Below are 14,140 nucleotides of genomic sequence, written 5' to 3'. Positions count from 1 at the left end.
ATCATAGTACATATTGTTTATTTATTTTTAAGCAAGGACATCCTTAAACCCTGGACTGCTAGCGTGCCTGTAGGACAGTTTGAGAAGAAATGCTTTAGCGATATATTGTAACCACTTTGATGTGAAATTGTTATAGAAAGAAAAAACGTATTTATGTTATAACTGGCAGTGAGGTGTTTAAGGCAGCCATTAAAGCCCGTGCAGGTAAGAGGTGATGGGCGGCGATCTGCTGACACCCTCGTCCTCGCTGTAACGACAGCCATTCGGTGTGATGACATCCATAATTACATATAAATACACTCACAGGCATAATGGAGGATGTCCGGTATCACAGCCAGTTGTTAAACACATAGAAAGGTGCACGGTGTGAATAGAAGCTTGGAATTACACAGCGATGGAGGAAGCGGTTATAACGTTCCCTGTCAGATAAACGCAGCATCGGAGGAAGCTGTACTTTCACCCCACTTACACAGAACTGCGGGGGCATAGCTATATACACAGCCCTGCGCCAGTCACCACAATGAAGGCAGTCAGCGTAATAACATGGTGGAAGGCAAGCAAACTCACTTGATATATATATATATATATATATATATATATATTATATATATTTTTTTAAAGAGGTAATTTAGTTAAGGCAGGAGCACAAAGTGTATGTTTAAACTGTGACAGTGCATTAAGGATCACTGAGCCCTAAGACAAAACAGCACACAGGGGTCTTTATATAACAAGGACCTGTTCTATATGACTCTATATTTGTGGTTCTCAACCCCAACTCTCAGATTGACCCAGCAGGTACTGTTTTGAGGATTTCTGTCGGTTGGCTAATTAATAACCCAGCAAAATAGCTGAACTCACCTGTGCATGATAAAAAGGATATCCGAAAAACATGACCTGTTACTGGTACCCGAGAACCCCTAGTATAGTATCATTGGTGACTGGAGCACATAGACGTGAATGCACGTAGACCGCATACAGACGACTGCTGACATATAATCACAGAAACGTCCGGGACCAATGGATACGAGCCAAAAAAAACCCCAAAAAATTCAGACAGTGAAAAACACAAAAATACAACTTTAATTACTTTCTCCCAATGGGACATGAGGACGTCTCTCACAGAGAAGAGAGGAGTCGTCGCTGCATAAACCTGGACAAGTTCTGACGGCTGTAAATAAAGTAAGTTCCGTTGTGTCATTGGTTATAGGTTGTGTCCCAGTTGCAGAGCCGATTACCAGTAACCACGGACACCTGCCAGTATCATACTCTGCTCCCGTCCATCGCTCCGGCCACCGTACGGATGGCGAGTTCTATATGACAAAAGGCTGCTACATGTGTTAACGTATAAAACCAGGGGATGGGCCTCATCGGATAGACCGTCTCTGGCAGCGATATCCACGCGACAATGGTTCACGATTCAGATTGTATTTTGGAGGTCACAGAGTCCAGCGGTTGCCAGTGACAATTCATCAAAGCGTCGTACAGCTCCTCGCTCTGCTGCATGAACACCGTATTGGCCTCATTCAAATCCACCGGCGGGTTGGGATCTGGGAAAACAAACCGGACGCAACTCTAATACGTTTTCTACATGTCATAATTCTGTATACACATAGGTGTAACTGTATATGTTCTATGTATGCATTACAGACACATAGGTGTAACTGTATATGTTCTATGTATGCATTACAGACACATAGGTGTAACTGTATATGTTCTATGTATGCATTACAGACACATAGGTGTAACAGTACATGTTCTATGTATGCATTACAGACACATAGGTGTAACAGTATATGTTCTATGTATGCATTACAGACACATAGGTGTAACAGTACATGTTCTATGTATGCATTACAGACACATAGGTGTAACAGTACATGTTCTATGTATGCATTACAGACACATAGGTGTAACAGTACATGTTCTATGTATGCATTACAGACACATAGGTGTAACTGTATATGTTCTTTCTACTTCAGGGTCCATAGGGGGTCCACAGGGTTGACCTTGGGGTATAGGTTGGGAACCAAATCCGGGCACCACGCAGTTAAAGCTTTTAGCTCCCAGGATGCACTGGGTCCACTCTCCCTATAACCCCACCCCCAAGCCAGAGGCACCTCAGTTTAAGTTGGTGCCCGGCCGGAGTCGGGTCACCGTTAGCGCAGGGGGAGCTGATTAGCAGCCCCTAAGCTTATTTTATTTTTTTAGGGACAAAGTTTTTTCCATGGACTTTGGACTCTTCAGAGCGGCAGCGTCGGACTGTCCATAGGACGTCTAAGCTGCCGCTCCGTCACCCCGCTGGCGCTGAGACGCCAGTACAGATCTGGGGATCTCAGCGGGACCCCAGAGTCTGTACTAGCCGGACTCTGTGGGCGCCCAGGACTGCTGCCGGATCCACGGGGAGCAGGTAAGGTCGCGGATCACCGCTTGCGGTGATCCGCGCATTTCAAATGCAGTCCTGTGCCTCCGGTCTCAGGGGACAGACCGGAGGCGCCGGCAGTGGCGGCGGGCCCCCCATACCCCGTGTGTCCACTAGACCACCAGGGACTTAACGATCGGTGCAGGGAGCCGGCGTCCCGGGGGTTAATAGCCGGCCAGGGGAGGCAGCCTTCCCTGTTACAGCGGCTCCTCCCCTCAGCTCAGCGCGCCTTTCAGTATCCATAGTCTGGCGTCGCTGAGCTGCTTCCTCCGCGGGCCACGCTTCCTCTGAGGTCTCCAGCGGCCATTTTATCTCTGTGGTGCAGCAGAAATCTCTCAGGATGGCAGTGAGTCCAGTCCCCCTGCGTACCTCACCATCAGGTCAGTGTACACAGCACTGTAGCCTTCCCAGACACTGAATCTGGGCAGTTGAATGCAGTGTAATAGTGCAGTATATTATATGACATGTTTATGTATATATGTATATATCTGCATTGTATGTGACTTATGCTAGTGCTGACTGTACTTTATTCTCTCACCTGTCAGTGTATATCTATCCCTTTTCTTTATCTGCCCTAATACAGCTGTACTTAGGGTGGTTCTGAGACCTCACATTTATATACTTGTTAATATTTGTGTGGTTTGTCACATACTGTTGCGTGCTGCACGTTGCCATATTTTAGATGGAACTGTGTGTTGCATACGCTGAAAATGGGTCCCTGCAGCTAATTTTTGGCATCAGTCAGGACCAGTATAGCGCTGCTTAATATTTCCGCCAAGATTGGTCAGATATGTCTGACCAGGAGATAGAGCGTTATACTGCACCCATTTTTACTATCCTGCAAGTCATGTGCTGCAGGTGTTAGTGCGGAGGATTTGACTCATAAAGGGTTCTGTATGTGGCGTCATCTGGTGCCGGCCTCTTTCACGACCCCCTTCGGCGGTTTGTTTTCTCGGGATCCTCTCAATTGCGGATCGCCGGGCGGGCCCCATTGTTGTACCTCACTTGGGGTTACTTCACCATACTGCCCTTTTCATCTCAGGGTATCTCGCAGCTTCTTGCTCTCTTCCCCTGTGACACAGACTACCGCTCCCTGCAGGGGTTTTTCGCAGTATATGAATTCCCCCTGGTGCCACAATAGTCTGTCATTCCCCTTGCAGGGATTACCACAACAGCCACCCTGGGTGGATGTCGTTTTCTACGAAACGCTAATTGGCGTGGTTGACGCCCTGTGGTTACTTCCCAGTTGGCTCTGCCGTGAACTGGGTACTGTTCGGGGCTCTTTCCCTCTTACACGGGGGGAAGCCTATTTCAGGTATTATTATCCCTGCTTTAGGGCTGGTAGCAGGTCCATTCTGGTTAGAGTGAATGTTGACCTGCACCTGTATCATACACCCTCAGTATTGCGTGCCTTCGGGTTCCCTGTTGCTGACTAGCGGGTGGATCGCATAGCGGGACTCTGGCTGTTGCCAGATAGGAGGTGTTACAACAGTGTTTGGCCTCCTGTCCCAAATTCCCTGAGGGTCATCACGAGCCCCTCCTGGGGGGGATGGGCGTGTTACTCGTCTGATTACAGACGTTACTACGCCTCCCATTCCTGCGTGGTCGGATTCTTCGGATCCGTAGGTGGTAACTCTGCCTGAAATCAGTATACTTGCTTTCAGGAGTTGTTATCCATCCTACCATGGCTATAGCATGGTTGGTTAATACTATTGCATATTGGGTTGATGCATTTGTAACGTTTTTTCCCCTCCAACACGTCGGGGGTTCAAATGTATTTGGTCGCTCACGTAATATATGCTGTTGTCATAGGTGGAAATGCCTATATTGGATACCAGTCTCCTAACTTTCAGAGTTCCGGCTGCGACTGTATCCTCCGTAATACCCTATGGCTGCGCTCTGGGAATGCAGAGGTGCAGATACCATCTTTAGGGTTGATATTGTTTGGTCCTGACCTTGACAAGATTGTAGTAACATTGGCAGTATTACTAACGACAAGTTTACCGCTTTCAGCTATGCACACTACAAGGCCTCAGACTAAGTCTGTTAAGTCTTTTTTGTCCTCTGGGTCAGCCTAAAGGTCTGTTTCTTCGTAGACTGTCGGCATCTACAAGGGCCGACATATCCAGTACCGAGCAGGCCTGGACTGCCAGCCGATCCTGCTTCTGAACCTACGGATATCTCTTCAGCCTGACGGGACAGGCCTACAACTGGGAGATACCGATTTTCTCAGTTCGCCCGGTATTAGTGTCAAGTTGCCGCGGCTACGTGGGTAGGAGGGTACGCCCTCTTTACAAGGGCCTTACAGATCCAGAAAGCTATGCAGTTGTTGCGGTAAGCGGAGCTAATTAGGCCATCCCCACTATCTCAGTGAGGGACTGGTTGTTCTGCTTTCTTTCTGGTGCGGTGGCTGAATGGTCCTCTTTGGCCTATTCTCTGTCTCAATTCCCTGAACCAGTTCCTAAAGCTACCTGGGCTCAGGAGGAAATCCCTATGCTCCATCATACGATGTTTGGAACCTGGGGACTTTATGGTATCACTGGATATACAGGACGCGTGCCTACGGGTACTTACAGAGACCTTTCCTCAGCATGGGCTGAGGTTTGCTGTATCACAGCAACACTTACAATTTTTCGGGCTCTGCCTGTTGGGACTGTCCTCAGCCCCACAGGGGTTTACCAGCGTTTTGGATTTTCTGACAGTTCTTCTGTTCAGTATATCCCAATGCTCCTGTACCTGGACGGCCTCCTGCTCTTAGCGGGATCACCGGGGTACTTTACGGCCAGGTCAGGATGACTGTGGCTTCTTCAGGGTGCAGACGTTTAATCAACGGGGAAAAAGTCCTCCCTGCATCCCTCTCTGGGTATTCTTCATCTAGGATCCCTGCTGGATTCTCAGAATCTGAGAATTCTTCTGGCGTAAGACGGAATCTCCTCTCTTCCATTAGGAGTACATGGTTGTCTGTGCAGTCGACAGATGTCTTTACACTCTGGGATGCATGGTGGAATGGGCTCAGTTCCATTCCAGGCCTTTCCATAATTGGCTCATCTCCAGATGGAATGAGTTTTTTCTGTCGGATAACTGTTCAAACGATGATGCTCTCTCCGGAGGCAAGTCGGTCCCTGTCCGGGTGGCTATGGCCATCTCGTCCAGGGTTTTCTTTGCTATGGACAGTGTCTGGATCGAATCCTTTTCAGTGCAGTTGGACGTCTGTCGATTCCACCCTGTCAATTAACTTACTCTGGCATAACTCTTGTTTCCCGGTGAACCTGAAAAGGTTCAGTCCGACAGGGTCAGGACAGTGGCTTCCTTTTTAGCAACACTGTTCGTTGGGTGGCAATGACAGGTATGTCACATATTCGGACATAGTCCGAGGGTCTCCTCCCGACCATCTCGGCAGCGTTCATTTCAGGAGCTCTCCATTGGGAAGCGGGAGTCCTCAGCCGTCACGACGTGCATCCCGGGGACTAGTCTCTTCCCCAAGAGAGGTTTCATCTCCTGGTGAGCAGGGGGGGCCCCCCTGAGGTGACCCTCATGGCCTTCTGACTTTATCACACTATGGTGTTACAGTTCAGCTTTGGGGATTCTGAAGCAACCTTCAGCGACTCTTTGTCGGTGAAGTGGTCCTTCCACTTTGTGTACCTGTGTTCTCCGGTCTCCCTTCTTCCTCAAGGTCTTTGGAAGTGTTTTCAATCGAGACGGAGATGCTTTCCTGCTGGTGGCTCCTGATTGCCCCAGATGTCAGGGGTACTTGGATCTTCGGAGTCTCTACATCGATACTCCATCCCTGATGCTTCACTGCCCGGACCTGTTGTCTCAGGGTCTTTGGTTTTGCCTTGGACCTGGGTCGTTTGTCTTTGACTGTGTCCTTACAGTGGTCTTACGGCTTCCCTGGCTTTGTCATCGTTGGAATGATTAGAGCACATGGATCAGCTTTTGCTGGGACCTACCACAAACTGTGGCAGCCATAAATCTTATGGTATTGTACCTGTCGATACAATCCTCCGGTGTCCAGGATTTCCAGATATTCTGGCATTCCTTCCGGCTGGCTTGGGTTTCACACTTGGCCTGGTCTTCCTGACAGTGCGGATCTCTACACTGTCAGTATGGTTAAGATATGGAATTGCTCCACTCTGGTATCCAGTTCATCCTTTGGAGTGTTTTCTTGATTATGCCTCCATTTGTCCTCCCTAGGGACTCCTGGGGAGTAAGTAGTGGTTCTTCGTTACCTCCGGGGACAGTCAATGGAACCGCTGGTTGTGATAGCCATTACATGGTCTATTGCTTAGGCTCTCTCTTTCTCTCAGGGTGTTTATATCAACCAGGAGAGTGTCTGAATTGGGAGCGTTCTCATGTGGCTCCCTCTTCTGGAGGGCATCATGTCAGGGTGGGAGTTGCTCTCGCCCTGTGTTGCTTCTTAGTGGTTTTCAGGTTCCATATTGTTCTGGAACTTATGGTACGGCCATTCTGTCCCCAGTCCTCTCGGCTGGTGTGGCCTCATTGACTGTGGTCTGGCCTCTTTTCAATTTTTGTGATCCGTTCAGGTTCCTTACGGAAATCGGACTCCTTATTGGTGGTCTGAGATTTCTGGTTTTCACAGGAAAGGATGGCCGGCCTATAACCAAATGTTGGCTGGATGGCCTCGTAGGTCTTCCTCAGGGGCCTACCCATGGGTAGGCCTTCCTGTTGTTGATGCTTGTTTTTTCTCGGGCCATGTGTGCGGCTCGCTGTGGCGCCTCGGCTGTTTTACCTTACTAGGTGGCCACGTGGTCTTCTGTCCACACCTTTTTAAGGTTCTAGGCATTGGTTTCCTTTGCCTCTCAGGATGCTTCCTTTTTGGCGACGGATTCTCCTCTCAGCACAGGAGCGTCCCCACCCTTGGTTGAACTGCTTTGGGACATCCCCAAGGTCAACCCTGTGGACCCCCTATGGACCCTGAAGTAGAAAACAAGAGATATGGTAAGAACTTACCTTTGTTATCTCTGTTTCTACGAAGTCCATAGGGTCCACAGGGCGCCCGCCCTGACGCACCTGGCTTCATATGGGCTGTGTGGCTGGTCACCGGTTTTCCGTCTCCCATTTCGGTGAGTATGGTTATTGAGTGTTCCAGTTTTCTCTCTCTTTTTCTCTCCTCCTCCGGCCTTTGGCTACTTACAAACTGAGGTGCCTCTGGCTTGGGGGTGGGGTTATAGGGAGAGTGGACCCAGTGCATCCTGGGAGCTAAAAGCTTTAACTGCGTGGTGCCCGGATTTGGTTCCCAACCTATACCCCAAGGTCAACCCTGTGGACCCTATGGACTTCGTAGAAACAGAGATAACAAAGGTAAGTTCTTACCATATCTCTTGTTATGTATACATTACAGACACATAGGTGTAACTGTATATGTTCTATGTATGCATTACAGACACATAGGTGTAATTGTATATGTTCTATGTATGCATTACAGACACATAGGTGTAACAGTACATGTTCTATGTATACATTACAGACACATAGGTGTAACAGTATATGTTCTATGTATACATTACAGACACATAGGTGTAACTGTATATGTTCTATGTATGCATTACAGACACATAGGTGTAACTGTATATGTTCTATGTATGCATTACAGACACATAGGTGTAACAGTATATGTTCTATGTATACATTACAGACACACAGGTGTAACAGTATATGTTCTATGTATACATTACAGACACACAGGTGTAACAGTATATGTTCTATGTATACATTACAGACACATAGGTGTAACTGTATATGTTCTATGTATGCATTACAGACACATAGGTGTAACAGTATATGTTCTATGTATGCATTACAGACACATAGGTGTAACAGTATATGTTCTATGTATACATTACAGACACATAGGTGTAACAGTATATGTTCTATGTATGCATTACAGACACATAGGTGTAACTGTATATGTTCTATGTATGCATTACAGACACAGGTGTAACTGTATATGTTCTATGTATGCATTACAGACACATAGGTGTAACTGTATATGTTCTATGTATGCATTACAGACACATAGGTGTAACTGTATATGTTCTATGTATGCATTACAGACACATAGGTGTAACTGTATATGTTCTATGTATGCATTACAGACACATAGGTGTAACTGTATATGTTCTATGTATGCATTACAGACACATAGGTGTCACAGTATATGTTCTATGTATACATTACAGACACATAGGTGTAACTGTATATGTTCTATGTATGCATTACAGACACATAGGTGTAACTGTATATGTTCTATGTATGCATTACAGACACATAGGTGTAACTGTATATGTTCTATGTATGCATTACAGACACATAGGTGTAACTGTATATGTTCTATGTATGCATTACAGACACATAGGTGTCACAGTATATGTTCTATGTATACATTACAGACACATAGGTGTAACTGTATATGTTCTATGTATGCATTACAGACACGTAGGTGTAACTGTATATGTTCTATGTATGCATTACAGACACATAGGTGTAACTGTATACGTTCTATGTATGCATTACAGACACATAGGTGTAACTGTATATGTTCTATGTATGCATTACAGACACATAGGTGTCACAGTATATGTTCTATGTATACATTACAGACACATAGGTGTAACAGTATATGTTCTATGTATACATTACAGACACATAGGTGTCACAGTATATGTTCTATGTATGCATTACAGACACACAGGTGTAACTGTATATGTTCTATGTATGCATTACAGACACATAGGTGTAACTGTATATGTTCTATGTATACATTACAGACACATAGGTGTAACAGTATATGTTCTATGTATGCATTACAGACACATAGGTGTAACAGTATATGTTCTATGTATGCATTACAGACACATAGGTGTAACTGTATATGTTCTATGTATGCATTACAGACACATAGGTGTAACTGTATATGTTCTATGTATGCATTACAGACACATAGGTGTCACAGTATATGTTCTATGTATACATTACAGACACATAGGTGTAACTGTATATGTTCTATGTATGCATTACAGACACATAGGTGTAACTGTATATGTTCTATGTATACATTACAGACACATAGGTGTAACTGTATATGTTCTATGTATACATTACAGACACATAGGTGTAACAGTATATGTTCTATGTATGCATTACAGACACATAGGTGTAACTGTATATGTTCTATGTATACATTACAGACACATAGGTGTAACTGTATATGTTCTATGTATACATTACAGACACATAGGTGTAACTGTATATGTTCTATGTATGCATTACAGACACATAGGTGTAACTGTATATGTTCTATGTATGCATTACAGACACATAGGTGTAACTGTATATGTTCTATGTATGCATTACAGACACATAGGTGTCACAGTATATGTTCTATGTATGCATTACAGACACATACGTGTAACAGTACATGTTCTATGTATACATTACAGACACATAGGTGTAACTGTATATGTTCTATGTATACATTACAGACACATAGGTGTCACAGTATATGTTCTATGTATACATTACAGACACATAGGTGTAACAGTATATGTTCTATGTATACATTACAGACACATAGGTGTCACAGTATATGTTCTATGTATGCATTACAGACACACAGGTGTAACTGTATATGTTCTATGTATGCATTACAGACACATAGGTGTAACTGTATATGTTCTATGTATACATTACAGACACATAGGTGTCACAGTATATGTTCTATGTATACATTACAGACACAGGTGTAACAGTATATGTTCTATGTATACATTACAGACACATAGGTGTAACAGTATATGTTCTATGTATACATTACAGACACATAGGTGTAACAGTACATGTTCTATGTATACATTACAGACACATAGGTGTCACAGTATATGTTCTATGTATGCATTACAGACACATAGGTGTCACAGTATATGTTCTATGTATACATTACAGACACATAGGTGTAACTGTATATGTTCTATGTATGCATTACAGACACATAGGTGTAACTGTATATGTTCTATGTATGCATTACAGACACATAGGTGTCACAGTATATGTTCTATGTATACATTACAGACACACAGGTGTAACTGTATATGTTCTATGTATGCATTACAGACACACAGGTGTAACAGTATATGTTCTATGTATGCATTACAGACACATAGGTGTAACAGTATATGTTCTATGTATACATTACAGACACATAGGTGTCACAGTATATGTTCTATGTATGCATTACAGACACATAGGTGTAACAGTATATGTTCTATGTATACATTACAGACACATAGGTGTAACAGTATATGTTCTATGTATGCATTACAGACACATAGGTGTAACAGTACATGTTCTATGTATACATTACAGACACATAGGTGTAACAGTACATGTTCTATGTATACATTACAGACACATAGGTGTAACTGTATATGTTCTATGTATACATTACAGACACATAGGTGTAACAGTATATGTTCTATGTATACATTACAGACACACAGGTGTAACAGTACATGTTCTATGTATGCATTACAGACACATAGGTGTAACAGTATATGTTCTATGTATACATTACAGACACACAGGTGTAACAGTATATGTTCTATGTATACATTACAGACACATAGGTGTAACAGTATATGTTCTATGTATACATTACAGACACACAGGTGTAACAGTATATGTTCTATGTATACATTACAGACACACAGGTGTAACAGTATATGTTCTATGTATACATTACAGACACATAGGTGTAACAGTATATGTTCTATGTATACATTACAGACACATAGGTGTCACAGTATATGTTCTATGTATGCATTACAGACACATAGGTGTAACAGTACATGTTCTATGTATACATTACAGACACATAGGTGTAACTGTATATGTTCTATGTATGCATTACAGACACAGGTGTAACTGTATATGTTCTATGTATGCATTACAGACACATAGGTGTAACTGTATATGTTCTATGTATGCATTACAGACACATAGGTGTAACTGTATATGTTCTATGTATGCATTACAGACACATAGGTGTAACTGTATATGTTCTATGTATGCATTACAGACACATAGGTGTAACTGTATATGTTCTATGTATGCATTACAGACACATACGTGTAACAGTACATGTTCTATGTATACATTACAGACACATAGGTGTCACAGTATATGTTCTATGTATGCATTACAGACACATAGGTGTAACTGTATATGTTCTATGTATGCATTACAGACACATAGGTGTAACAGTATATGTTCTATGTATGCATTACAGACACATAGGTGTAACAGTATATGTTCTATGTATGCATTACAGACACATAGGTGTAACTGTATATGTTCTATGTATACATTACAGACACATAGGTGTAACAGTACATGTTCTATGTATACATTACAGACACATAGGTGTAACAGTACATGTTCTATGTATACATTACAGACACATAGGTGTAACAGTACATGTTCTATGTATACATTACAGACACATAGGTGTAACTGTATATGTTCTATGTATGCATTACAGACACATAGGTGTAACAGTATATGTTCTATGTATGCATTACAGACACATAGGTGTAACTGTATATGTTCTATGTATACATTACAGACACATAGGTGTAACAGTACATGTTCTATGTATACATTACAGACACATAGGTGTAACTGTATATGTTCTATGTATACATTACAGACACATAGGTGTCACAGTATATGTTCTATGTATACATTACAGACACATAGGTGTAACTGTATATGTTCTATGTATACATTACAGACACATAGGTGTCACAGTATATGTTCTATGTATGCATTACAGACACATAGGTGTAACAGTACATGTTCTATGTATGCATTACAGACACACAGGTGTAACAGTATATGTTCTATGTATGCATTACAGACACATAGGTGTAACTGTATATGTTCTATGTATGCATTACAGACACAGGTGTAACTGTATATGTTCTATGTATGCATTACAGACACATAGGTGTAACTGTATATGTTCTATGTATGCATTACAGACACATAGGTGTAACTGTATATGTTCTATGTATGCATTACAGACACATAGGTGTAACTGTATATGTTCTATGTATGCATTACAGACACATAGGTGTCACAGTATATGTTCTATGTATGCATTACAGACACATACGTGTAACAGTACATGTTCTATGTATACATTACAGACACATAGGTGTCACAGTATATGTTCTATGTATGCATTACAGACACATAGGTGTAACTGTATATGTTCTATGTATGCATTACAGACACATAGGTGTAACAGTATATGTTCTATGTATGCATTACAGACACATAGGTGTAACAGTATATGTTCTATGTATGCATTACAGACACATAGGTGTAACTGTATATGTTCTATGTATACATTACAGACACATAGGTGTAACAGTACATGTTCTATGTATACATTACAGACACATAGGTGTAACAGTACATGTTCTATGTATACATTACAGACACATAGGTGTAACAGTACATGTTCTATGTATACATTACAGACACATAGGTGTAACTGTATATGTTCTATGTATGCATTACAGACACATAGGTGTAACAGTATATGTTCTATGTATGCATTACAGACACATAGGTGTAACTGTATATGTTCTATGTATACATTACAGACACATAGGTGTAACAGTACATGTTCTATGTATACATTACAGACACATAGGTGTAACAGTACATGTTCTATGTATACATTACAGACACATAGGTGTAACAGTACATGTTCTATGTATACATTACAGACACATAGGTGTAACTGTATATGTTCTATGTATACATTACAGACACATAGGTGTAACAGTATATGTTCTATGTATGCATTACAGACACATAGGTGTAACTGTATATGTTCTATGTATGCATTACAGACACATAGGTGTAACAGTATATGTTCTATGTATGCATTACAGACACATAGGTGTAACTGTATATGTTCTATGTATACATTACAGACACATAGGTGTAACAGTATATGTTCTATGTATGCATTACAGACACATAGGTGTAACAGTACATGTTCTATGTATACATTACAGATACATAGGTGTAAAAGTACATGTTCTATGTATGCATTACAGACACATAGGTGTAACAGTACATGTTCTATGTATGCATTACAGACACATACGTGTAACAGTACATGTTCTATGTATACATTACAGACACATAGGTGTCACAGTATATGTTCTATGTATGCATTACAGACACATAGGTGTAACTGTATATGTTCTATGTATACATTACAGACACATAGGTGTAACAGTATATGTTCTATGTATGCATTACAGACACATAGGTGTAACTGTATATGTTCTATGTATACATTACAGACACATAGGTGTAACTGTATATGTTCTATGTATGCATTACAGACACATACGTGTAACAGTACATGTTCTATGTATACATTACAGACACATAGGTGTAACAGTACATGTTCTATGTATACATTACAGACACATAGGTGTAACAGTATATGTTCTATGTATGCATTACAGACACATAGGTGTAACTGTATATGTTCTATGTATGCATTACAGACACATAGGTGTAACTGTATATGTTCTATGTATACATTACAGACACATAGGTGTAACTGTATATGTTCTATGTATACATTACAGACACATAGGTGTAACAGTACATGTT

At 41.9% G+C, this 14,140-nt stretch overlaps 1 protein-coding gene across 2 annotated transcripts in view; it reads right to left on the bottom strand.

Annotated features, from left to right (window-relative positions):
* Nucleotides 1-1,052: 1,052 nt before the first annotated feature.
* The window catches only part of TRNAU1AP (tRNA selenocysteine 1 associated protein 1), a 37,780-nt gene continuing 24,692 nt past the window's right edge, over nt 1,053-14,140 (bottom strand). For both annotated transcript variants that reach the window (XM_088480884.1, XM_088480885.1), the window contains one exon: nt 1,053-1,547. In XM_088480884.1, coding sequence (XP_088337010.1) covers nt 1,411-1,547 — 137 coding nt within the window. In that variant the 3' untranslated portion in view covers nt 1,053-1,410. The remainder of the gene's footprint in view (nt 1,548-14,140) is intronic.

Source organism: Taudactylus pleione, unplaced genomic scaffold (assembly GCF_031769625.1).
Source record: "Taudactylus pleione unplaced genomic scaffold, aTauple2 ptg000257l, whole genome shotgun sequence".
NCBI lineage: Eukaryota > Metazoa > Chordata > Amphibia > Anura > Myobatrachidae > Taudactylus > Taudactylus pleione.
This window is presented reverse-complemented; position numbering and strand designations above follow the sequence as displayed.